At 36.6% G+C, this 27,158-nt stretch overlaps 2 protein-coding genes across 5 annotated transcripts in view; one reads left to right on the top strand and one right to left on the bottom strand.

Moving 5' to 3' along the window:
* Positions 1-452: 452 nt before the first annotated feature.
* On the bottom strand, positions 453-3,780 carry LOC129575306 (alcohol dehydrogenase [acceptor]-like). Its single transcript, XM_055458610.1, has 3 exons — positions 2,616-3,780; positions 2,139-2,523; positions 453-1,920 (listed from the first exon to the last, which is right to left on the bottom strand). Exons 1-3 carry the CDS (start codon positions 2,773-2,775, stop codon positions 585-587), a joined length of 1,881 nt encoding a protein of 626 aa, XP_055314585.1. The 5' UTR covers positions 2,776-3,780; the 3' UTR covers positions 453-584.
* Positions 3,781-4,100: 320 nt separating this feature from the next.
* LOC129575305 (helix-loop-helix protein 30) overlaps positions 4,101-27,158 on the top strand; it is a 63,283-nt gene continuing 40,225 nt past the window's right edge. The window contains exons 1-7 of one of the 4 annotated variants that reach the window (XM_055458606.1): positions 4,101-4,492; positions 11,309-11,592; positions 16,054-16,519; positions 16,736-16,906; positions 16,975-17,103; positions 17,318-17,492; positions 17,635-17,762. In XM_055458606.1, the coding sequence (XP_055314581.1) occupies positions 11,432-11,592; positions 16,054-16,519; positions 16,736-16,906; positions 16,975-17,103; positions 17,318-17,492; positions 17,635-17,762 (1,230 nt within the window). In that variant the 5' untranslated portion in view covers positions 4,101-4,492; positions 11,309-11,431. Of the gene's footprint in view, positions 4,493-6,930; positions 9,350-11,308; positions 11,593-13,033; positions 14,146-14,723; positions 14,816-16,053; positions 16,520-16,735; positions 16,907-16,974; positions 17,104-17,317; positions 17,493-17,634; positions 17,763-27,158 lie in introns of those variants that run through there. The other 3 variants (XM_055458607.1, XM_055458609.1, XM_055458605.1) reach the window with 3 other exon arrangements.

The following is a 27,158-nucleotide window of genomic DNA, read 5'->3' as shown; positions in this document are numbered from 1 at the left end:
GGTTATATAGCTTGGTGTCGCCAATATAATTCGTGAGTCTCACATCGGAATGAACGTAATCTCATAATGAGAAAATAAACTACTTCCAAAAATTTACCATCACATTTTCATATAGTCCCATGCACTGTTAGTTTACATAAGATATGTAAATACCGATTTAAGTATCGGAATAAATAAACTCGTTCATTTCCTATTGAATATACTTACGCTTTTCATATTCTTCATCTTCCCATAAATACGACTAAAGCAAAACATTGGCTTAAGAGCAACAAATCTCCTATTGAACACTCATCCAAACAATTTTTCCCGATTCAAATGGGAAAATTTTCTCTATCTATCTCTCCATCCAAGTGTGAATTTGATGCATCAAAAACCCATGCTATTCCAATCGAAACCAAAGAGAAAACTTAAATAATCTCCACCACGAAAAAATAAAGAGTAAACAAAGAGGATTGCTCAGATCACAATGATTTGGTATTTATTTTCGGTTCTTTCACTGGATAAAATAAATAAACATTGATTCTTGTTTCGATTTGGTTTTTCTTTTGTGTCGTTATGGTTCCCTAGAAGAAATAAAAAGGTGTTTACAAGCTGCTGTCTCCTGAATTTGATTGATGTGCGTAAAATGAATGTAAAAATTTGCGAGCGAGCATGCCGACGGTTGATTGTGGATTGGCACTTGGCATCGATGGCATAATGGATGCATCGCAAATGTACAGTTGATCAACGCCATGAACTTGAAATGTGGATGGATCGACGACGGAATCGTTCTGCGATGTGCCCATGCGACAAGTGCCGACCGGATGATAGGCGGTCAGCGTTAAATGCTGTGCATAGCACTGCCAATATTCGTCAGATGTGAATCGATATTGGCTGCAGCCGGGCAATGGTCGTTGTGTTAACGATGTGCCGAGTGTTTGGAATGCGGGCGTGTTGATCATTTTATGAATCATTTTCAAGCCCATGACCAACACATCAATATCATACGGATGGGATAAATACCGCGGTTCGATCACTGTATCCACATCATCGTCACGCGTCAATCGAACGGAAATGAAACCACGCGATTTTGGATGCAGTACAATCGGCAAAATGGAAATGGTTGGTGTTGCAATGAGCGGCTGAAAATATTCCTTCCAAGTGCGTTCGTTGATGTTTAACAGTCGGCGAAAGTAAACGCCAGCATCAATGGTCGATCCCATTGGGATGAGCATAAAACCTAAGTCAGGTGCACCTGATTCATGTAAATTTGTCTTGACAAATCCAAGCCCCTCACAGCCGCCCATCGTGAATGGGCCGTTACCATTCCAAAAATAATCCCACAAATGCCGTGCACTGTACAAATTCCACGGTTCCAAACCAAGTGATTGATTCAATGTGATCAAATCCAAGCCCGTTGTCACATGATCCTGCAAATGTTGACCAACCGCCGGTAAATGCTTTTGAAGCTTCAATTTCAATGGATCGTCCGCGGTTTTGGTGGTGTCTTTTTTCGCTGTTTTATTTGTATTTTGTGCGTACAGATTTTCCGGCCCAATGCCAGATTTCAACAGTAACGTGGGCGTACCAATCGTTCCACCGGCTAATATCACAGCTTTTGTTGCTCGCACTTCGTACAGATGACCTAATTTGCGGTATCGAATTCCAACCGCTTTTAGCGATGCCTTTATATCACCAGCATCGCCATCGAACAGAATTCGCTCGGCTTTCGCATCGGACAACATGTGCTGGTGGCTCGTGTGCAACCATGAATGATATGAATCGACCACACTCCAGCGTTTACCATTGTTTTGAATGACCTTTGGCAATTTAAATTCAATGACATTTTGATCGAGCAGTTGTGGCGCCGACCGAACAAACGCATCAGCTACTTTGGTTGTGCTTCGCAGATCCGACAATTCCAGAAACTCTTCGAATTCTCTGTTTGGGGGAGGCAGAAATTGGAGTTGTTTTTAGGAATTTGATTTTTTTCCATTGAAATTACATGTTAAATTTGGATTTGAAATTGTAAATCTAGTCTTATTGAAGCCAAAATTACTCTTTAAAACTAAAGACTATCTCTTAATCAATTCTCCTTTGAAACTCCAGAAGAAATAAAAATGTAAAGAAAAGCGGTTCATTTCCCATTTCAAATTTACCTATAAAATGGTAAAATATCTTTGGTAAAATTGTAATTGTCTGTGTTTGCATCGAACCAATCGCGAAAATCATCTTCGTGGCCACGTTCATAGATCATGTTATTAATGAGTTGTGTTCCGCCGATTCCTTTGCCCATTGGCCAATGGCTGACATTGTTCGTGAGTGATTTGCACGCATTTTGCTGTGGCTGCGTTTTGTATTGCCAATCGAACAGCTCTTGAAACTGTAACAATGGCGTTGCTATTGGAATATTATGAATGATTCGTCCAATTGCCGACGATATCGGTGCATTTGGCGATTGAAAATCAGCGCCTGCTTCGATGATTAACACATTTTTCTCCTTCAATCCAGCGGCTATCGTTAACCCGGCAGTTCCACCACCGACTGAAATTTCGAAATGTTTCAATCACAAATTAACCGAAACTAGAAATACTCTGACAGATATTTTGAACGAAAAGCAATAAACTGGAATTTACCGATTATCACATCGTAACTGTGTTTAATTGCCGATGCCGACGATGAGAACACATTCAGCTCAAAGAAATTGATAGCATTGTTTACGTACAAATAAACGAGGAAAACGGTGACGAACACATAATAGAATAGAAAAATCAAAAACTTGAATATCCAAATCATAACACCAAGCTAGATTGTAATGGCAAAATTGGTAAATTAACGACAGAGTGCTATTGTGATTACAATACAAATTTCATTTCGTGTCTTCGGTGTTTCGTTTTTTGTTGTTGTTCACTCTCGATTCGGAAGCATAACTGCTTAGCACGGTGTTTATTTTACGCACATTTTGACTGATAATAAAAAAAATATGCACTACTCTCCACCCAACTGTCAATGGTCGCTTGTCATAACAATTGCACATACAGAGAGATTGAGAGAGAGAATGGAAATGTGTCGAATTTTGGAGCGCGTTCCTGTGGTGCAATGCTAAGGTTTGATTATTTTTGATGCCAACATTGGATTTTCGGACAGTTTGAAGAGAAATTGAACCGTTTTTGGGGGAAAAAAATAGATTTTTTCGGTAATATTCAAATGAATTGTATTCAAAATTTGAACTTTAATTAAGAAACTCAGCCGAAACACACGATTTTGATGGATTTTTCTGTATATTTCAGTATTTTTCAAGTGGTGTGAAGCTTCCGTCTCCACTTAGTAGAAAAGTTCAAGTCGGTTTGAGCTTCCGCTATATCGGTTTCAATATTTATCATCGTTTGTAAACTTGAAATCGGAATTTGTTTAATTTTTTGAGATGAAAATCAAGTAAAAATTGAATGATTCACACTTAAAATATAATTATAAGTTTTAATTGTAAAAAACAAGGAAGAAATGTGAATTTGACCGATTTTTTTTCTCAAAATGTTATTGTTTTTATACATTTTGTCCACAAAAAGTGCTTATGCAAAGTATCGATTGGTTTGCATCTTGAATGGATCATGAAATCAATTTTCCACCGCAACTCGTCACTGCTACTGATATACAATCCGCCTCTCAAGAAAGTATTTAATAAGCTTCTGAACGCAAAAGCATAGTAAGAAAAGCATGATGGCTTAATCGCAAGAAAAAAAAACTCCGACCGTCATCACCAACAACCAATCGATCGTTGATGTAAAGCGAGAAAAAACTCAGGTGAAATTGCGTTATGATTGTGCGTCGCTGGTGAATCGCGCTTGCATATTGACGCTCGCTCTCTCTCCAGATACATGATCAGATGACTTAAACTTGTGGTTTTGTCATTTAGCCTGCAGATGGAGAAGCGTTCACTGTGCGTTAATTTTGTGTCCGAGAGTGTGTGATTCCATCGTTCTGTCTCCTTCTCTTTCTCTGTTCTCTCTCACTCTCGCTCGTTCGGTTTGCCTTTTCAATTGGAACTGTGTATACACTGCACACATATAGAAGTATGAAAAAACATCAGCTCTCTCGTGCTCTCGCGATATCTTTTTCTCGGTGTGTTGTGTGTACTGACAATGTTTTCTTGAATTCAAGTTACTGTTTTTTCGTCTTGCGCCTAGTTGTGCTCGTACATTGCCATTTCTCCAAAAGACGAGAGAAAAAAAAATTAAAGTGTTTTTTTCTGTTTAAATTCGCGAAGGGTTCTTTAGTTCCGATGGCCGCAAAAAAAGTCGCGATCATTTCCAAAATTCGATCGATGTATGTGGCGAAATTCATGTGATTGTTGGTTTTTTTTTCTCCCCGTGAACTCGCGAGTGAGGAGCGAGAGCGAATTTTTTTTAAAATTAAAACCTTGTGTCACTTCGTTTTGCCGATCCGAGATAGATCGAGTAGAAAACAGCAGCACAGCATCGAGATTGGTGTACGTTTGTGTGTGAATTACGCTCGGGTAATAAACAAAATAATATATATAATTTATTAAGTGTTTTGATCGGTAAAACTGTGCCGAGGGAGTGTGTATCCCAGAGTGTGTGTGTGTGTGGCCCAATTTGCCCAATGAAAAAGTTTTCCAGTTTCGGGAGATTTACAATTGTGAAAGTGAAAAACCAACAAACAAAAATGATATAAAATGTCCAAAAACTGCATCTCCACCAAAATAACACGAATTGGAATGAAGAAAAAAGACACACAGATTGAAGAAGTCGAACAAGTAAACGACACAGTGAAGATGTGTTGCATTCGATTGTTTTTTGTCAGTATATATGTTCCGTTGTTGATGAAGAAGAGTTGAAGTGCGATCGTGCCCTGTTGTGTTTAATTTACCGTTGTATTTGTGCACTTTTCACGGTTTATTCATATGCGTACAACGTCTCTTGTCTTTTTTTTAATTTCTTCTCTACATGATCGTTGTGTGTTGGATTTTACTGTATGCGTTAAATATTGTTGCTGTAATTGTTGTTGTTGTTGTTGCTGCGTTCCAGTGTGATCATTTTGTCGCGTTATCACCGCACGACAATTCGAAGATTGTATGCATTAATTTAATTTTCAACTGACTATTCGAAATTCATATAAACGAAATCATTTATTTAGCCAACAATAGCCGACTCTGCGGTCTCTCGCGCAATCGTGAGCAAGAACTTTTTGTTTGTTTGGAGTTGGTTCTGTTTTTTCTCTTCTCTTCTTTCGAGTGTGCTTTGTTCATAATTGAATGGAACGGTCCAAAGTAAAAATCCAAGCAAATTAACCCTCTAATGCATATATTTTTTACAGAGCTAGGTGGTTAATTTTGGGGCACAAATAATTAAAAAAATATTTATATTTTGGTATAATTCATATTTTACTCAGAAAATGCATTTGACAAGCAAAAAGAACAATGGATTCCATTGTTTAAAAGTGTCAAATTTTTGTCTATAATAATTTATTTTTATAGCAACACTGTTTTCTTGCAAAGATGCGGTCATAACTAGACACCGACTGACCGTAGATTAAAAGTTCGTGGAAAAGAAATGTGCGCTAGTGTTTTCTGATGAAAACTGTCATGCATCATTTTGCGATAAAATCAATGGTTAACAATTTAAAAACATTTGAATGAACTGTTCTTATAAGTTCGTTTATGCACTAGAGAGTTAAATGCGAGTACTTTTCGTTTTTTTGTCTAACCGTCCCTCTCAGTATCTCTCTGCGACGTTTTCATCTACTCGAGCAATGTTTGCTCACGATTATTTCTAATCATAATTTAAATTTTTGTCTATTTGACTGCGAACGCAAGAGAGCGAGAAGGGGCTATAGAGATGTGTTTATGGTGTACTCTAGTTACAAATTGGTTTTTCTGTTCAAACATATGTCCAATCAACGAAAATGATGATGAAAAAGATTTTAAAAGTGGCTACACAGTTTGGCATAGACAAATAGCGTGAGAGGTTGAAGCATCAGTATTCCTATCCAGTTCAGACTAGCTAAATAGTAAACGAAACGAACATTTTATTCGTTTATTTATTATATGAATTTGGCAAAGCAACTAAAACAACAACGTTCAAAATTATGCAGCGCTAAGTTGCGTTAAATAGCTTTTATTTTCCAATGTTGTGCTACTGCTGCTGCTGCTGCTGTGGCTGTGGCTGCTGTCTTGAGATATAAGCGTGCGCGTGCGCCTGATGTGTTTGTGTGTGTGTTACGTCACTTGCATTCAAATGATTCGTGTCTGGATTGTGCGAAAGAGCGAACAAAAGCGCTACATTCAAGTGTGATTCCCCAAGCGAAAAGATCGCCGACGCCGCAGCACCAGCAGCATGAAGTGACGGCCATGAATGAGTTAGACACACGCTCGAAGTGACGGCCACTGATTGTCACTTTATAAAATGAATATTTATTAATTCGAGAAATACCAAAATTTCCCGCGATGTGTGCGCTTGATGGTGGTGTTTTTAATTCTCTCTGTTTGCCTTCTCTCGTTCATTCCAACTATAAGCATAATTTTGTGCAATTCAATCGAAGAAGAGCAGCACACACTCACACACGCTCTTGCGATGAGTTTACGTGAGTTATCATCTGTTTCGTTCATTTGTGGTCGATGTGAATTGAAAGTCGTGATATTTTAATACTTGGATTGGTATAACGTCACAATCGATAATCAATCCTGTTTTGCACATTCTAAAAAGAGGGAACAAAAAGAAGAAGAACTCACTCACCAAAGCATTTGATAATTCCCTTGAAGACACACATACACACATCTCCAGCTGCCACACGAAGCTGCCTTATTTTCGTCGTCATCGTCTGAATTGGCGCTTAGTCCTGTATCGAAATTTCAATGATCGCTTTATTAAATAATTAATTTAAACACGTGAAACTGTGTTTTGCCCTTTTTGTTTTCGTTGTTTTCCAGACAATGTTATTGTTGTCGTCTTCGTCGGCAGCGGTGTCAGCATTGTTGTACGAATGATGATTCAAATTGCCTGCGAACATTTAAACGAGCATCAGTGAGCTCGATCAAACATCTGGTGTTTGAGTAAATAAACTCAGTTTTTTTTTACATTGTTACACCTCATCGGCATTCGATCACAAATTCAATGAAAAGTGTGTTTGCTGCTCGCCGCTTTTGGATGCCGCAAATGTCAATAGAGTATGGAATTTTTGTTTGTTTTTGATTTGTACGTCTTTCGTGTAACCCGCTCTTCTTCTATCCGATACTTTTTATTTCATTTACATGACTATTTGTGGCTTCTGTAAGCTATTTTTTTTTTCATTGGTACAATTCATTTTTTCCTGCTTCAAGCCACTTATTTGTCTTCTTCTTCTATTTTTCGTATGATATTCTTCTTCTTTTTCTCACAAGAGCTCAGATCTTCTCCGTCTTATTGCAAGAAGGTAGCTTGGTGCTTACTCTACATCCAAAACGTAGCCGTTCCGAAACACTCGAAATTATTGCATGAAATGCAAATAATTGCCCGAAAAAAAACGCGCATATAAACGTATCGATATCAAACAACGTACGTTTGATATTTCATATGCTCGCGCGTCGTTTGAGAATACAGTTATAAGTGGCGGTTAATTGGATTGCAGAAGCACAGTGCCCCGTAGTGAAAATGACGCGAAAAAAAATGAGAAATAATATTGAAAAGCACACAATTCTATGCATGCATATAGCAGATGTCAATATTCACTGAATATTATTCAGTCACGTGATATTTCTCGCCAATCAATTAATTAATATGTGTGTAAGAAAAAAAACACACAAAAAAAAATACTTTCCGCTAATAGAATTGAAATAAATTAGCTTCTCCGTCTTTCTTTCTTTTTTTTCTTCTGTGTTTGTGATACCAATTCCAGTTTCATACCAAACTCGTATTTGCTTGCGTTGCCCTGATCATTTTGGCCAAAAAAAATTATCAAACCATTTGCACAGACTCATTTCAATTCATTGCGTTTTTATTTCGCTCACTCTCCCTCTCATCAAAATACATTTTGGTCTAATCAAATAATAAGCGCGAGCACGCCAGCTACTAATGAAAAATACTTTGACCTGTTCCATGTCCTCAACAACAAAAGCTCAACTCAATGGCCTATTTTTCGATGTTGTTGAGTGCATTCACAATATCTATAGATCTAAAAGAGAGAGATAAAGTAATAAACGAAACAAATCAACTATAGAAGATAAGAAATTCAAGTGACAAAATCATTTAATCAGCACCATATATACAGTGTGTGACCCTCACAAAATACTTTTGAATATGATTAGAGAGTGAGAGAAGCGAAGTGCAGAGAACTGAAGAGAATAAGACAGGCAAAGCGTATAATAAATATATCTATATCCAGCGGTGCTCTTGCACATACCGAGAGAGAGAGAGAGAGCCAGTGTTTCACTGTTTCAGCGTGATTTAATTGCAAATGCTTTTTAATTTATGGCTTTTTTCGTATGATTGATCATATGCGAGCATTTTGAATAATGGCGTTCAGTTTTCAGTACATGATTTTGCGATAAATAACAAATCGTTCAGCATTCGTTTGCATTGGCGAATATGTTGTTGTTGTTGTTGTTGATCGTGTCTGGTTGTTTTTTCGTGTGGATACACGCACTACAAACACACAATCTCTCTTTCCCGCAACCAATCGCATTCCATCTCACATACGCGTATTTTGGATGCTGGCTGGATATCGATACAACACAAATATACACATTCTAAGTGAATATTAACGACACTCAAGAGACAACAACAACGACAACAGCGACGACGACGACGACAAATGTAACAACAATAACATACAAAACGACGCAGAGAGAAACCTGTGTCGTATTTTGCATTTCGTTCATGAGTTTCCGTAAGACCTATAGACACAGTACTCCGCTCTTGTGCGGCTACATGCAAAAAATCATTCGGCAAAAACGACCGAATTAATAAAATGTCAAGAAGAATGTAATAAAATATAAAGAATGATATGCCGATCGTATTTCGTAGTCAGTGGCTGTACCAAAACTGGCGATCTACTCACACCACAAAACAGTGATTTTATGTCACTCTGTGACGCACAATCACTCTCTGTATTTTGACCGAAATCAAACCAACAAACAAGAAGCGACGAATAACGTAACACCACACCAAACCCAAAACATTTCGCTGGAAAAACGTTACGTTTTAATTATTTCTCGCACATAAATATCTCGAAGATTTCGTCAAGCGACAATTGCTTGCCGCAATTTTGTTTAGGTTTTTTCTTCATCTCATATTTTCTGTTCGCTGCTCCGATTTTAATAATGATATAAACAAATAGTAATATCAACACCTTCGCTGCTTATACTCAATCAAAAGAAGTTCGTACAATTTTTTCGTTTTTTCTGTTTTTTTTACTCATTTGAATAAGTAATTGTGTGTCTGTCAGTCAGACTGTATAGGTTTTAATGTGTATCAATAATGAACAAGTGAATATATGACTGCATAACGATAAGAAAACGCCAGCACATAAATCAACTGCACTCCGTGTGGAATTTATACAAAAACGAAAGAGCATTTTTTGGTTTGTTTCGTCACTTAAAAATAGAATTGAGTTGAACAGTGGAAAAAACGCGAAAAAGGGAGAAATAGCTTTAAAATGCAATACCCAGAAATTGTTGGCATTTTTATCCTCTTACGATGGGCTTTCGTAAACAAACAATCAGCATTGTGTAAAACAACACTCCAAATCGAAAAACGCAAACATTTAGAACAGTGCCTCGAAGTAAACTTGCAAGTAAACTTCAGTCAAGTGACTTTTGTTTCAATGTGTGTGTTTAAAAAAAAAAGTGATCGAAAATACAAGGCATTTACGGACAGACATTTCGCAAAGAAATCGAACAAATGACCTGGAAAAATATTTTGAAAAGTTCGAAAAGTATTTTATTTTAAAACATTTTGACAAGAAAAGGCAACAAATGGAGTAGAACAGAAAAATGGTTTTTTCATTTTTTTTAAGGAAATTTCAGAAGAATCTGGAAGAAGAATGTAAATGGAATTTCATGCCCCGAATGAAAGCAGGTCCTGCAAAATGATAAGAAAAATGATCTCAACATTTTTTCAATTTATTTTTTCAATCAATTAATGCAAAAATGGTTGAAAATGTAACTGACAGTTGAGTCAAGAATTTACTTCGAATTGTCTAAAAGTATAAAAAAAATTAACAAAATTGAAAAGGACGTTTGTAAATTCAAAGAAATAATTCAAAAGTTCAAAAATGAATAATTAAATCTTATTTCGCATTAAAACGATGGATGCTGAAAATGAGATCATTTCAATGTAGAAACATCAGAACAAAATTTATTCAAAACTGCCCATAAAATTAATCAACGAACCGAAGCGATCGAATGCCAAAAACAATAATCGAATGAATTGGACCAAATGTGATGCAGACCGTTTTTTTCTTGTAATTCGTAAAATTTCGACTTAGTTTGGGTTATCTCCACAAAGCATAAAAATGAACGAAAAAAAAGATTCGATTTGTTTTTATTTTGATTTTTCGTTCGTCGAATCAATGACGTTATGGGGGCACTGGTTTTATTTCATGTTATCATAGCGCTCACAATTTGACTCACACTATCATCAACATTCCATTATTTCTGCGAATCATTTGTTTTCTAATTGTGACACAACTTGGTAATAGGCAGCGCCAAATCATGCATTACTCATCAACAGCACCACAAGAGACAGAGAGCGGAACATTTATTTGTTGCGTTGAACCATTCAACGGGCTTGATTCTATTAAATAATAAAAATCATATAGTAAAATGGAAACATCGGCTCAATTGCCCAGACTTACGGTCCGAACCAGAGGCAGAAGCGTGCACTCAATATTTTTAGATCAATCAGCCGATTTTTTAGAGACGAATTGTAGAAACTACGTCATTCGAGGCAAATAATTTAATCAAAATTAACTAAAAGAGACAGAGAGAAGAAGCAAGTTTGTCGAATGGCCCATGGAACAATGGCCGAACACAATTCATTCTATGAAAATTGCATTCATAACCAGCTAACAGCTGATATATGAGCTGTGAGCATTGCACATCGCATACAAACTTCAAATTGAAACTGCAATTGTAGATGCGGTACAAATAATAATAGGCACCCGAGCACGCAACCGCAATGACATACGTGCATTTTACAAAATATTTTCTTTGAAATGCAACTATTTAACGTTTTCCTATCAGTCAATGCAATTTGTTGGAAATTCGTTACACTTTTTTCAGCATTGAGATTGGCCAAAATGTTTCATCTTTCTTTTCTTCACCATTTTTTTTCAGTTTGATTCAAATCTGAGCTGCAGTACACTATTATATACCCAAAAAGAATAAGAACGGAGCGGGTGCTTCCAACCATTTTTTGAAGTAGGCGATCTGGAGCCAAAGTGCTAAGCTCCAAATGTGATGGACAACGAATCGGGCATCGATATGAACTTCGACTTCGTCGATTTCGACTATAGCGTATTCGAAGATGACTCCAACATAGATTCACTGCTTGACAAAGCATGCAACGATGTGATGTTCTACGAGCTTAAATCAAAAACTGTGCCCGAAGAAACTGAAACGTAAGTCTTTGACCAATCCTCTCTCTCTCTCTCCCTCATATTTTCTTTCACTCCTATTATGATTCCGATAATTATTATGACTTCGCTTTGAATGCGCGTCGCCGGTAAATTTTATGACGTGATTTCTTGTGCGAAACAACACTGAACAACCAAAGAAAAGATATATATTCGAATAGCAGTAGCAAATAGATAGAAAACACGCAACCGAAACAGAGAGAAAAAAACATGTAAAGAAACTAGTTGCCATGAACTTTTCTTAGATAAGCTGCGGCAAGAAATTGTCGCGCTGTAGACAAACGTGATAATTAAACTGAAACGATGATGAGTTTTGGAGGTCTTGTTTCGTGCGCACACCGCTACAATATTATTCTCGTTTTGCAATGTATTTTATTCACTACGATCTGTGTCTGGTCTAAAAATATGATTTCGACACAAATGAAATATCGAATTTGATATGTATTTGGCGCATGCTCAATCTGGTCATGAAACGTTGTCTATCGCACAACAGACAATCGCTCTGTTGACACTCTTCGCTGGCGGTTCATTGTTTTTCGAAGCATTTTCGTTTGTTTATACTCACAGACAAACCGATCCATGAAAATGTAACAAAGGATCCGAATGGATTAAAGATTTGAATGAAAGATTTTTCTGGAGGCAAAAAAAAATTAAACCACTTGAAAAAACATTACCCGGCAATACAACAACAAAAATGAATCTTTCTTATGTTGAAATATCTGACTCGAGAAAAATATGCGCAGAAAATGGATTTTGCAAAATAATCTGTGAATCGCAAAGAGGCATTTCCAGACATTTTCAAGACAAAAACAGGAAAAATTGTGGAAATTTGTATTTAATGAAAATGTCAAGAGAAGATGATAAGATTTTAGAAAAAAAAAATGCGTTCCGCTTTCGATCGAAATGCCATATTTGGTCATTTTGAACTTCCTTTGTGTACTATGGACACTTTTCACAGGGAATTATACCAGGAAATTAATGCTAATCAAGATGTTCTTGCCAGGATATTTTGGCCGTTATAATGTCGCCACCACATAAAGGATCGCCTGAATATACGCCGATCTCTGTAGCATTCATCACTCTCTGTCGTCCGACTGCGCCCAACACAATTTGGCATTACTGTGTGTCTATTTAAAGCACATTTTTTTGTTTATTCAAATGTGTATGTGCGCGTAAAAAGAAAATAAAAGAAAAATACGACGCGTAATTTGGCGTCGGATATTCGCAAAGACAATTTCAGCGGTTTTCTTTTATTCTTTCTATCTCTCACCGATCTTTCACTTCGAATCGTTTTCCCTGCGAATGTTTTTTGTTGTTTATTATTGGCTGAAACGTGTAGCGTCATTGTGTATACACCGAAAGGAAAGGAGAAGAGAAAAAAGAAGAAGAAATATTTGGTTCCCACTTTGAAATTAAATTGCACACTCATCATTGTGTGTATCAATTTTTGGGGTGTATGTTTGTTTTAAAAGCAACGGTGTGCGCTTGAGATCATTAGAACTACTGCACCGAGACAGAATACAAATAATAAGCAATCAACAATCAGTCCTAAAATAAGACCGAAACAAAACAATTTGTTTGCAAATTAAGTAGTAGTGTTATTGCACTCCCGCATCAGCAGCAACAGCAAAAAGACAGAAGCAAAAAAAAATATATAGCAAAACGAGAATTACGGTGCGCCCGATCAGTTGTTCAGAGAGAGAGCGAGTTAAACATTTAGAAGATAGATAGCATGTGTTCAAATTCGGAAGATTCACTTTTGCGCGCTAGTTTTTCCTCGTCCGTGTGTCGAACGAATCAAGCAGCAAATTTTCGCGCTGAAGTAAATAAAGTGATAAAAAGCAAATTTCATAAGAAACGACGAAATTACGACGATCGTTAAGCGCGCCTTAAAGCCTTTTTACGCACACTAATCTCGACGACGACCAATTTTTTTTTCTTCTTTGTCGAGAAATTCGCACCACCATTTTTGGGTTTTTTTTTGTGTCAATAGACAATTGAAATATAGCCAAATAAACATTGATTGAAACGAAAAGAACAAATATTCTTTTGACGTAATCAAAATCAAAAGGCCAACAAAACGGAACACAACAACACAACACAAAAAATGTGAACGAATAATTACAAGCGTGAATACAGTACTAGACTTGAATTCACAGTTTTTTTCTTCTTTCGTTCTGTCTCAGTTTTATTACTCACCTGTTCACCAAAGTGAATGGATATTTGAAGTGCTTGTGTTAAGAGTGTGCAGTGTATGTCTGTGTGTTTGAAATAGAAACGTGTTTTTTTGAAAAAGAATCGAGAATGGACATGTTTTCGCCGACCGAAATCGCATTGAGCCATCTTGAAAATGCCTTTCAAGATGTCCAAATACCGCAAAGTGATGACGACAATCAAAATACAATGAACCAGAAAATGGATACCAGTGATAGCGATGCAGCACGCAGCAAAACCGATTTATCCAATCTCAAAGTCACCGTTGGCATCGATGAAGACCTACAAATGATCCTTGAAATGGATCCAAGCATTGTCGATCTGGTGCGATCCATTACAACCATATATTCCCAACAAAGAGTCATTTTAAGCTCATCCGACTAGATTCTAGCCCAATCTTAAGCATTTTCTGAACAAAAGAGAATGATTTTGTGGACATTTTTAAGGAAAAATTTGTATAAAGTTCGTCTTCATTCTTAAACGTTTTCGGAACAATCTTCGTCATTTTCGAAAATTGTTTCAACATTTTCGGGATGTCAAATCTAACAAAAGATAACAAAAAACTAATGGAATCACGATGTTGCTATTGGAAAAGGGCAACAAATGAATTAAAAACCGATAAATTGAGACTTTTTCTTTGTTTAAAAGTTTTAAAAAGTCATATAAAAAGCAAACTTAATTTGAAAAAGCCATACACTTTGAGCAAACAGATGTTTTAAAGAGAGAAAAAAGTTCAAAAACGAAGAAAAAGAAAAAGTCCGAAGAGGTTCAAATGGAAAAAAATGACAAAGAAATTGAAAAAAAAGACCGCAAAATGTGTGATTTTTGTTCAGAAAATGCTTTTGATTAGCATTTGAATTGTCGAAAGTCACTAATAATGAAATGTTGTTTTGCAAATAAAGGGTGTCGATATAATTGGCTGTACACCGGCGACAATCAGTAATTCTCCGTGTCACACACCAAAAGCGTACGGATTGCCACCGATTCTGGGCGGGTAAGCGAAGATATCGTAGACCGAAGACAATATTCTCGGCTTCCGTTTCGAAACCACTAAATGACCAAAAGTAGCCAACATGATTGAATAAAACCAAAACAAATCGCTTCTTTTCCCACCAACACTACCAAATCCAAATCCAATTCGATCAGCTCCATTTGAATGTATCAACTGTCATTGCAGTAGATACCATTTTTTTTTGTTTACACAAATTCAATTATATATATCTGTAGCATTTGAGCAGAGAATGACGAGTGAAAAAAAAACGGAATCTTGTAGGAGAATTAGAAATATTTCCACATTTTCGATAGGCGTATATAATAAAAGCAAACGCTAAAACCACAAACACAGCTGTTAATGCGATACGAACATGTTGACGTACTATAAATATGATGAATTTTCAATGAACAAGGCCATGGGTTTTGTTGCCAAGAATGAGGAAAACGGCAATTCTTTTCGCCGTGCATACAAAGCCGAGCGCAAAACTCACACACTACACCTACAGAAATATCAACACAAATGTGACATTTGAGATGCTCTTTTCTCTCGTGTGGTCACCGTCGCTGTCGTCGCTGTTGTTGTTGCTGCGGCAGCCGCGCTCGACCACTGTGAGCGAAACATGTATCGGAGAGTAATTGATCGATGATTAGAGATTTTTGTTTTTTGGCTTCTACATGACTAAAGTGAAACTAATTTCCTTTAACGTGTATCCCATTCACTCGTGTATGACTCATGCAGTGAGCAGTTAGGATAGACAGGGAGAGTATGAATTGCCGTTCAAAAAGAAAAACACAAGCCACTGTTGATGAAAGAAGCAACAATATCAGCTCTGACTCAATTCTAAAAGTCATATTAAAGAGAGAAAAATGCAAATGATAATTTTGGTTTCTGTGAAAGAAATGAAATGATAATTACATGACGCCTTTAAACAAAATTGCGTGATTTATTTTTAAAATATTTGCCATGAAGAGAAACAAACAGTCTAAATATCGCTAAAACCATTGGAATTCATGCATCAAGAACCTTATGGAAAAAAAAACCATTGAATCTAAATGGAATTGGATTTGAACTGTACCTAACTGATTTTTACCCAAGTTTTAAAGCTACAAAAATAAAGAAAAACGGAAAAATTACACGTTGATTTTTTTACAAACAACAAATTTCAAAGCAAATTTTCACCCAATTTTTCATTCCCGATTTGCGACAAATATATTTTAATCGCTTTATATATACCATAGGCCCACATTTAAAACGGCGACACCGACTTCGCGCACACAGCTGAAGCAACAGTTGCAACGGGAACAACTGCAGGAGCTTGAGCGACAGGAACTAGAGAGACGAGAAAATGAGCGGAAATTATCCATGCAGGGTCATGGATCCAATACTAGTATTGATCATTCATCTCAAATGGCTCATTCGTCACATTCGAGCCCGCAGCTGCAAGTGCCGCGCAATTGCATCGGCATTCCGCAATTGTACACATCGTCACCGACGCCATCCACCTCAACTGAAGGCAGTGATTTTAACAGCGGACACTATTCCAATCAATCACAGCCGCCAAATGCAAACTCAAATCCGAACTCAAACCCAAACCCAAACACACATTTAACTCCAAATCCAATGCCACCGCAAACCGACCCCTCAACGGCACAGCTCAAAGTTCCTCTTCACATCGGAGTCGATTTACCGCCGCAAGTCTTGAAGGTAAGCGCATCTGAAATTGCCGCAATAAATTATTGAAATGTGAATAAAATGCCATACACAATGATTTCGTAGAGCCATTTCAGAATTAAAAAAAGCAATGAAAACGCAAGAAGAATAAACCTTTTTGACTAATCACCTTTAAGTTTTCTTAACGTTTTTTCTCCTCAATATTTCTTATGGAGTCATGAAAATAATACATTCCAATTTATTTTGCAGGTTCGAACTGTCCTGGAGAATCCCACACGGTATCATGTTATACAGAAGCAAAAGAATCAAGTGCGTCAATACTTGAGCGAATCATTCCAACAAAATGAATGGAGTGACCATCAGCCGAGCCATCAGCAGATTCAACAGTTGCAACAACAACATCACCAATCAAAACAAGAGGTAGGAACAATTACAATTCAACGAATTTAAATTGGTTTCAATTTTAATGCGTTTTTGTTCTATTGCAGCAACCCTTGCAACCGGAACAAACCTCTTTGCCTCACGAACAAACAGATATGTTTTCACAACAATCGAAGCGATTGTCGTCGAGTGAAACTGGAGTGAACTCATTAGATTCAGGCCAGCTATCTGGTTATGTAAGCTTTAGATTCTTTCGAACCTCTGTCCGATTTTTTCCCGTTTTGTTATGAATTTTTCAACATTTTTCAAGAAAAATTTCGGGAATTTTTTTTCGAACAGATTCGATTTGAACAAAATTCACAAAATGTTTTTCAATCTTCTTTAGTTTTCATTTGAAATCTTTGAGAAACTCGTCCTCTAATTGATTTATGTAAATTTCCTTTGAATCAGAGAAAGGCAGCATCAACGTCATCGAATATAAACGATTCGCCATCATCGCTGGGCGAAGGGAGTGGCAATAATTGTGGTTCGTCATCAGTGAAAATTCTGTCAAATATCAGCTTGCCGCCATATCGACCGTCAGTGTCGTCACAAAACTCGTCTCAAACCCATCAAACACCGCAAGGTAAATGAAGCGTTTAAATTCCGTTGCAACAATGCAACAAATGAAAACTTTCGCTTTCGATTCGTTCATTTCTGTATTCAACAACTCGATTGAAATAGTAAAACTTTCGCTTTTAATTGCGCTTTTTTTTGTTGTATTTCAGGTCCTTATGACAATGGCTATGTTGCAAATTTTTACTCATCATATAAAAACAAAGGCTTCGGATTGAATGCGAGTCCCGAATCGGCGATGTCGCCGAGCATCAGTTCGGTCGCTACAAGTGCATCTGAGGTGAGTGATTTTATTATCTTTTTTCTTCGTTTTTTTTTTTGCTCGAGAAAAAAAACATGGAGATTTTTTCGTTCTACTTACTGAGCACGAGCTGTGGTTTGTGCATTTACACTCATCTGTTGGTGTTTCTTTATCGTGCATTCAACCATTTTTAAATGACTACATGCAACAACGGCAACGGCAACGGCAGAAAAAGTTCAAAAATCTCACGGAAATTGAACACAATCCTGTTCAATTGCAAACACGAAATTATCGTTCGATGGAAAATACGTAAAACCAAAACCAAAACGAACCGATTGGCTGATTCGAAATCTACGTCTTTGTACTTGGTTTAATCTCTTACTTTTGTCAATTGATATTTGCGTCAAGAGGAAATAACCGAAACATCGACAATTTGAACAAATCAGTCGATCGAGAACGGGATTACCTGAAGTTACAATGGCATTATCGATAAAAATGTCGATGAAAATGAAATATTTCATTATCGCACATATTACCGGATTTTCTTCAAAAATTCAAGTGAGAATTAAGTAGCGCCTATATATGACGAACATATTCATTGATTTATTCAATGGCAATTGACTTTTTTATTGTTTACACATCGAGTCATACAAAAATCACTGAATTTATCAGTACGCATCGATCAATTGGAATTTATCAATTATCTGATGCAAAAAAAATGACACAATCTGGGTCACCAGATGCTATCTAGCCAACAATTTTGTTTGCATTTCTGGTCTTGTAAAATGTTGAAATAAATAAATAAATAAATTGTGACTCAATTTCGTCAATTCAATTGTTCTTGGTAAAAATCTTGAGAATTTCTTGGGAAAAAATTTCATGACTTTTTTTTAAAAAATCATGTCCATGACTTATCGAACATATACAGACGTTGAATATTTAAAATTTTATTTCAAATTGTTGATCGTTTTTCAAAAATTTGCTCAATTTTCGAAAGAAAATGTATTATTTTTGAGAATTATTGTCTTCGAAGCTGACATTTTTGGCTTAAAAGGTGAAGTTTCTGATGTCCAAACTAAAATGCTTCCATTTTAGAACTAATTTTTTTTTCGTTTTAAATCGAAAAATGTCCAGTTAAAAATTGATCGCTTTCAATAATTTTAATTATTGAAATCGATTACATTTAAATAGAGTTCAAAAACCTTTAACCAAAAGGGGTTTTCATATATCCAACGCATAAACTACGCCTAAGTCATGATTTTTAAATAAAAATTTATTTCGACTTGGCTAAAAGCCGACACGTCAAAAAAAAGTGAGTGAAAGAAGTTTTGAATGGTGCTAATAAATTTTTTTTCTGTCTAATCACGTCAGTAAATGTGACGTTATTGTGGATGGAATGTGGTATTAATTGTAAATGGTCTGACGTCACAATGAACACTGATATATGTTACAAACGTTAGAATGGATTTGATTGTAACACCTGTTGAAAGTGTGAACGCAATCTAAATCGAATTGAATTGAGGCGTGGAATGAGAAAGAAAGGATGAGTGTGATTAGAAAGAGGAAAAAACTGCCGACGCATTGATACGTACACGTGAAAAGTGACATTGAGAAATGGAATGGATCTCTAAAAATATCACCGTAATGATCAATCTTATCTGTCTGCTTGCTCTGCTCTGCTCTGAGCGAGAGAGCAAAGTGTGGATGCGCGCGCACTACTCGTTCTTCCGCAATCGATGTTAATTTTGCATGTAATTTTATTTACAGCTTCTAAACCGAGTGTAGAAGAGTTATGCAATAAACAGTTGATTCATTCGTACAAAAATTCCGATGGTTAAATGATCTCAATTCCAAGAAAACGCAAAAATTATCAAGAAGAAATACGAGGGGGAAGAGAAAAAAACTACGGGAAAACCGATTCGGATCGGTTGTAACACAAAATCAACAGGAGTGAAGACAAATGTAGTGAGCGTAGCGCCGCCATGGTGTATAAATAATTCATGTTTTTAATGCGGGCGCACACACAGCAAAATCTATCAAGTACACAAAAGGCGTGCATACCTCATCGGATCGTAAATCCTTGCTGAATCAAGACAACTTAATATCATCATTCAGTCAAAATGGAGAAATCATTCAAGTCCTCATTTTTTGCTGCTAAGCTCGAGTAGGCAGCAGACGCAGTTTTGTAGCTTAGCATTTTTTTCTTCTTCTTCTATTTTTATGGCCCTGTGAGCAAACACAAGTTCAATTTAGAGCTCCATAAAAAAACTATATAGTGTTGGTCAGTTCGTAGGTTTTTGTGATAATAAACGTCGCGCTACGTGTAATAAAACCTTTTTGAGTCATAATTTGATTTCGCAGTGATATCAACTTATCAAATCGTATGAAAAACAGAAAAAAATGTAATTAAACAAAGTAGCAATCAGACTAGTACTGGCGGCGGCGGCGCTAAAACTTTTAGCGCATGTATGAATCAAAGAGCCGAGAGGCGGCGCGTAATTTCACACAACGAGTATGAGTGATGAGACAAGGGAACGAGTAATCGGCGCACAATTACGACTCAACTAAAAAAAGTTTTATGGCTGTTTACGTGCCACTTTTTAAGCCTTTTGTGTTATAATTTTTGTCAGCCTTCTCTTACAGTATATCCCGGGTGGCTTCAGGGCAATAATGAAGTTGAAAAAAAATGCGACATTGTCGCCAAGCAATTGTCGACCTGCAAATGCGGCAAATTCCCACACATCTATTTTTCCTGTGGTTTTCACACACATACTTACTCACCGAGAAAAAAATGAACTATTTGCGTTTATTTCTGGCCTGAGATAAGAACGCTTTGCAAAACTTCTTATCATATCTCATTTTGAAAACGAACGAAAGAAAATGAAACGAAGAGTTTGAATTCGGTGCGCTTCATTTTAATCGAAATTTTTTTCGATCATTCATATCTTTCGTAAGCAATAACTGTGTGTGTACTTCGGCATGATCGCTCATTATATCCACGTATAGATTGTTTCAGTCTCAAAAACTGAACGAAGTGAAAAGGAAATTGCTTATTAGATGATTGATTGTCAGCTTCTTGTAGCAATGAAACTGAATCAAAAGATCAACAATTTTTCTAGATAATGATTGTTAATTGGGGGAGCGGTCTCAATCTTTTTTTTCTATAGTTCCCATTCGTTCGCTCTCTTTCTTGCCCATTCGTAATTCCTTATCATCACATTCGCAAAGTGAATATGACGTTGAAATATTTACATCGATTGCATTTTTCATACACGTTTTTTTCTGCTTTCATTTCGACAATGCATTCAATTATACAATGTATTCGTTTTTGCGCTCTCTTACTCTCTCTCTCTCTCTCTCTCCATCTCTCTCTCTCTCTCTCTCTCTCTCTCTCGTTGTCGTTCTCATTCTCGTTCTCGTTCTCGTTCTCGTTCTCGTTCTCGTTCTCGTTCTCGTTCTCGTTCTCGCTCTCGCTCGTTATTATTACAAGTCAGAGTGCCACTTCAAATGACTCGACTTTTGATTAACCACTCAAATCATATTTCAATGGCACAACACTATGTGTCCTAAATGCGACTAATCTCAATTTTATGTTCACCCTTATTATTAATGAACGCCATAACAAAGAGAAATTGCACCTTCTTTCAACATTCGCATTTGGTTTTCATTATTCTGATTTTCGTTCCGCTCTTCGTAGCCCGCATACCCGCACACCGTGCGTTATAAATCTGTGCACTTTAGATCGGCAACGGGATAATACATCGCATCTCTTTCTTCTTATTTTTCTTTTTTGTTCAATCTGTCGGACGCCCGAAGTCATTTCACTTGAACACAAACAATTCTGAAGGATTACACTCAGTTTAAAAGCAACTATCAAAATTGCATAATGAAATCATCCAATAAATTCAATAATCATGTCATTTTAAAACACTAAATCCAATTTCAAGTAGCCATACACACTGCTAACAAATTGACAATACGACTATGCGACTGCGCTCGTCGTGGTTGGTCGTTGTTATTTCACTTCGTGAGATTATCGTTGGAGATTTGGCTGCGAGTGAGCCAGTCTCTTTCTATTTTCTGTTATCAAACCGACGAAAAACACCAAGTGCATCGACCCAATGCAAAATGCGACTACAGTCAAACTGGAGTGCTTCGCGTTTAACGACCGAATTTTCGAGTACAAGTTCAAATTAATTCAAGCTGAGAGTGATGAAATATACGATAGATTTCGATATTTTTTTTCCAAGAATTTGTTAGCGATTTTAATTGGTCAAAAAGCGGTCAAAAGCGGTGGAAATAATCGAATTTTAAAGCCTTCGATAGTTGTGTAAAAAGTTTGGATATTTTTAAATCAAACCATCTTAGAGTTATTTTTTTCAAGAAAAACTCGAGAGAAATTGAAATTTTTTCCCATCATTTATTTCTAAAATAAAATGAAAAAAAGTTTTAAAATTCCAAAAAAGTGTAAATAACGAAAAATTAGAAAATAGTGGAAAAACCAACAAAAAATACCAAAGAATTGCGAATGTATTCAAATGACTTTGAAAAAAAAAAACGAAAAAGTTTCTTCCTTCTGAGTAGTCCATGTATGAATATTCGTTGTCTGATTCAAATTCAACTGAATTTTTCTTATTCAAAAAATAAATTGAATCCCTTTTTCGTCAAATCTTGTTTTTGTTGTGTCAATTTTCCGTAGAAACTTACGACTCACCACAAAAAGCTGATTCAAAGAAGACTCATGTCTCATTTTCGCATTATGATACACATTCTTCGTTTGTGAGTTGCATATTTCGATAAACAATTAAATGCGATCGTTATATTTCTGAATTGTGCGACATTGTTGATCGAGTTCCAAGGTTTCAGAAAAGAATAAAAAAAAATATACAAAAAAAACAAAATCATTAATCGTTGTGTCTGTTGTTTTTGGATGAATCAATCTTGAAATAAATGTATTTAGTTTTATGTACAATTCTAATGCTAGGCATAATTTTGTGCAATATTCTTCGGTCAATCACAGTGTGAAGGCGCAGCAATGTTCAGTTCAAAGCACGACGAAAGCCAAAGCAAAACGAAAGAGAGAAAAAAAAAATGAAATGGAATTCGATTTAGTAGTGCAAGTGATTTTATGGCCGCAAGTAAATCGAAATGGGCGAATTGTGTGTGAGCATTACAACAACTGTAATCATATCTTGAAATGGATTTTGTGATTCATTTCGTTGAGTAAATCATGTTCAATTTTAATGATTTTCGCTTTCGATATAATCACGACTGCCATTTTCAATTAAAACTTATCGTATGCGCTTGTTTTGTCGTTCGGTTCGTGTTTCTGTTGCGAGTCTATGTGAACGTAGCTGTGACACTCACTCGCACACACTTGATCTCTACAATATTTTTTTGTTGATGGTGTTTTGAATAGTTTATGAGTGAGCAATTGTGCGCGACCGATGCATAAATAAAGGTGATAAATAAAAAAGCGATGCGTATCGCATTCGCTTTGTTTTTGTTTTTGTTTTTCTTTTTGCCATTTATCAATGACTGCGTTCAAAATTGAGAAGAGAAGATGAGGACGGCGAAGGGGAATGCGTGGCAAAGTGCCCGCACATGTGTGTGCGTATAAATGCACTATTTAAATGCCATTTTGCTTGATTAGAGTTGAAATGAAAGCAGCCAGAGGTCAGAGAAAAAAAATGGGCTGTTCATTCATTTTGGAAAGTTTGTCTGCCGAAAAAAAAAATTTACGTTCCACATTTTCTTTTTTGGTGAATTGGCTCAATTCAAACGCCATACACAAAGAGGCACACACATAGTCATAAAAATCAAATGTGCATGTGGTTTTTATTTCTCTTTTTTTCGGTTTCGGTCTATAGATTCGTTCTAAATATCGAATGGAGAGTCGAAATTGTCATTCGATTGCTTTTGATAATACGTCGAATTGCGCGCGTCGTGGCTGAATCGAAAGCGAACGAGCGAACGAGCGAACGAGCGAACGAGCGAACGAACGAACGACCGAGCACATGGGCTAGATCAAGTGCTCCGTGTATACAACAATTTAATTGAAGCAATTTATTAAAATGTATTCGCGCCAGAGCAGAAAGTATTCAATAACAAAAATTAACGGACGCATGCCATGTTGTTGCTGGTTATTGCTTTCATATTGTTTCTCATCAGCATTAATTCATGCTCATTATTACCATGTTTTATTTTGTTTTTTGCCTGTGTGTGTGTGTGTCTGTCTCGTTGCTTTGAGAAGAGGAAGATCTGTACATTTTGACATTTTTGTTCTGTCTCTCGTTTAAATGAATGATTTGCGCGTGCGCGCGTACATTTCTTTCGCTTCATTTCGAGTTGCTTAGCATCAAGATAGCATCTCGCTGGCTCAAAACGGATTTGGTCATTTATGTATTCCGTTCATGCACAAAGCTATAGAGCTATCACACACAAACAAAATATGAGCAACTAGAAAGATTCGCTTCATTTGTTCAATGAATCAAATGTGTTGTTGTTCAGAACCAACGAGCGCGTCACGCAATTTTGGTCGATTGGAATTTTTGTCCGCCGAAAAACACCATTGCGCTCCAGCCACATCGTATTAATTATTTCTAATGCATCGAAATTAATAAACAATTTTGATGTTAATTCAACAATTCAGCATGCGTTTGATATGTGTAAGATGCTAATTCGATGAATTTTGTATGGGAGGAAGAAGGAGAGTCCCACAGAATGAGACAAAAGCCCACAGAGAGTGCGAACGAGTGTGAGTTAGAGAGCGAGGGAGACAGTGAAAAATGCGTGAATTGCTTAAGTTATAGTTTATGATCGTCGACGTGACGATTAGAATCGCAATACATACTGCATTTTCAGCGGAGCAACACCAAAAACAAATCCATAAATTTGCACTTGAAATAACACTTAATCGATGTGTTTGACTCACTTTAGTCTTTCGGTGTGTTCCTTTTTTGTGTGCGCGTTTTTTTATTCTCGTTTCTCTCTCTCTCTCTCTCGCTCTGTTCGCTTGGCATTGTTGTTGCTTGTCTTGTGCGACATGCATTCGAAACAGAAAAAAGGCAGCAGATACAACACACTTCATAGATTTGAAATGGCAAAATCAGAATGGATCTATGGACGACAACGACGTCGAGTTAAATGCTAATGTGTCGATTTATTATTTATCTTTTCTTTTCATTATTAACATTGGTCCAGTTCAACTGCAGGTTACCTTGACTTAAATACTTGTACTTAAACGCTATGAAACCGAGAGAGTGACAAAAAAAGCACACAGCGAAAAACACACAAAAACATCAGCTAGCGCCTAACGAAAAACAAGCGACGAAGCAGTCAGTCATACGTACGCAGACAGTGACAGAGAAAGACGGCGAAAAAACGTACAAAAGTGTGTGCAATGTGTACAACTGCCGTTCGATCGAGCTTATGCGTAGATCAAGTCCCGATCGATTCATTTGCGTTCAATCCTCAAGTGCACACATCACTTCCACCACACAAAGCTCATTCATATTAGAACAATACAGTGCGTAGCGCTGAAAATAACGATCGATGATCAATGACAGAAAAAAAGACACATGAAAATTTATAGAATAACACTGAAACAGCGGATAAAAAAAAACGTGCAGAACTATAATGCGTGTCTCTTGAGCGACGCACACAAACACCAACGCCAAATAATGACGTTGAGTGTTTTTCGTTGTCAAACATAAACCAATTAAATGTGTTGATTTGATTTTCTAACCCTCGATGCAAGTGCTCGAACGCCACTGCCATCGTCGTCGTCGTCGTCGCTACCGCCGTGCTCTCTGCACAGCATCGCTGATTGCCGCTTTAAACGGCCAATTTTCCATTGAACGAACCCGATAACATCATTGACTCTTTTATCTAATGAATCAGACGACATTGTACACAAAAATTTGAATAATAATTGAACAACTTTGTATTGTAATAAAATCCGCAACACAAAATAAGAGCACAAAAAAGCGCTTTTGTTGTGTTTGCTCGGGCTAAACGTAATAAATCTATGATATATGTACATATAATGGAGCTGAATTGGAGATCGACGCGCTGCTTCACTATATGTATAAGTATACCACTTGACATAGGATGGAGCACTTGGGCGAGGCGACACACACACACACACACTGAACTCATTCTCTCGTTCGCTTGCCTGCTCGCTCGCTCGATGGCTGGCTGGCTGACTTTCGTGCGCGCTATTGATATGCAAAATTTATTGCAAAATATCCACTTACTTTCCTGTACGCACTTCGTCAAGAATAAATATTTGCATGTGTTTGCGCGTTTTAAATAAACTGAACGATGCTTGATGCTGCTGCGGCTCAATTCGTCTGGTGCATATTAATACCGAACGAAAAATTGATTTTCGTTTACACGCGTTGCGTTCATGCAATAAATTCAAATTACTTCACAAGAATTGTTATTTTTTTGCCGCAACAAGCTATGCATTAATGTTTAAAGTGCGTTGTCATTGTCCATGTCAACAGCGATTTTGATTATTGCACATAATTATAAGCAACATGAATTGGACACAGTTTATTTTATCTCTTTATTTCGATATATATTGATTGCAATGGGGTTTCCCAAAATACTGAACGTTTAGTCATTGTTTGGGTTATTGTGATTTAAAGACAAATAGAAATACTTGAAAAGATTTTCATGGTTTTGGAATGAAATTATCGAATGAGGTACAAAAAGCTGCTGATTACATTCATTTTGCGCCTATGGGAGCTGGATATTCGGCTAACTGCCTTTTGGTTTTCATTATCGCCTTTGTATCGCCTCTGTATCGCCTGTATATCGTATTTCTATGGCCGGTCAAAAATTGTATATCTTCACAGTGTAAAGATTAGGAGTGAGTCATTTTGCGTCCACCACAAATTTATTCAAACTCTAAATTTAGAATTATGTGTGATGAAAATAAAACAAAACAAAACATTGATAACCGTTCAACAGCTCAGTTTTTTCATTCAATGATATTTTCCTTCTCCATTCATGCTGAACGCTTTGTTATGTCTCATTCAGAAGAATGAAAAAAAACGAATGTTCAAAACATTGAACATAAAGAAACGAATTTATGACATCATGAAATCTACGAAGAAAATGGATTCGGGGAAATGAACGAACGAATTGATCAATAGTCCGAAATGAACGACAATCGTATTTTGGTAAATTTTGAGTTTTTGTTTCTCATAAAAGTCCCAGAAAACATCGATATTGTTTACCATCATCTTTGTGTTTGAAGCGATCGCGTTTGGGTATTTTGTTTACATTTTGTTTCACAAACGAGGAAAATCACTTTGCCATAAGCCATTAAACGAAATTATAATAATTTTGTAAAACAAAGTGTGATCAGTGCAATCAATTTGAAAATTCATGCGATGTGTCAATGATCGAAATAATGATTTTGTC

Source organism: Sitodiplosis mosellana, unplaced genomic scaffold (assembly GCF_009176505.1).
Source record: "Sitodiplosis mosellana isolate CC-2019 unplaced genomic scaffold, AAFC_SMos_1.0 Smas_scaffold_6166, whole genome shotgun sequence".
Taxonomy (NCBI): domain Eukaryota; kingdom Metazoa; phylum Arthropoda; class Insecta; order Diptera; family Cecidomyiidae; genus Sitodiplosis; species Sitodiplosis mosellana.
Note: the sequence above shows the minus strand (reverse complement) of the source record. Positions and strands in the feature narration are given on the sequence as shown.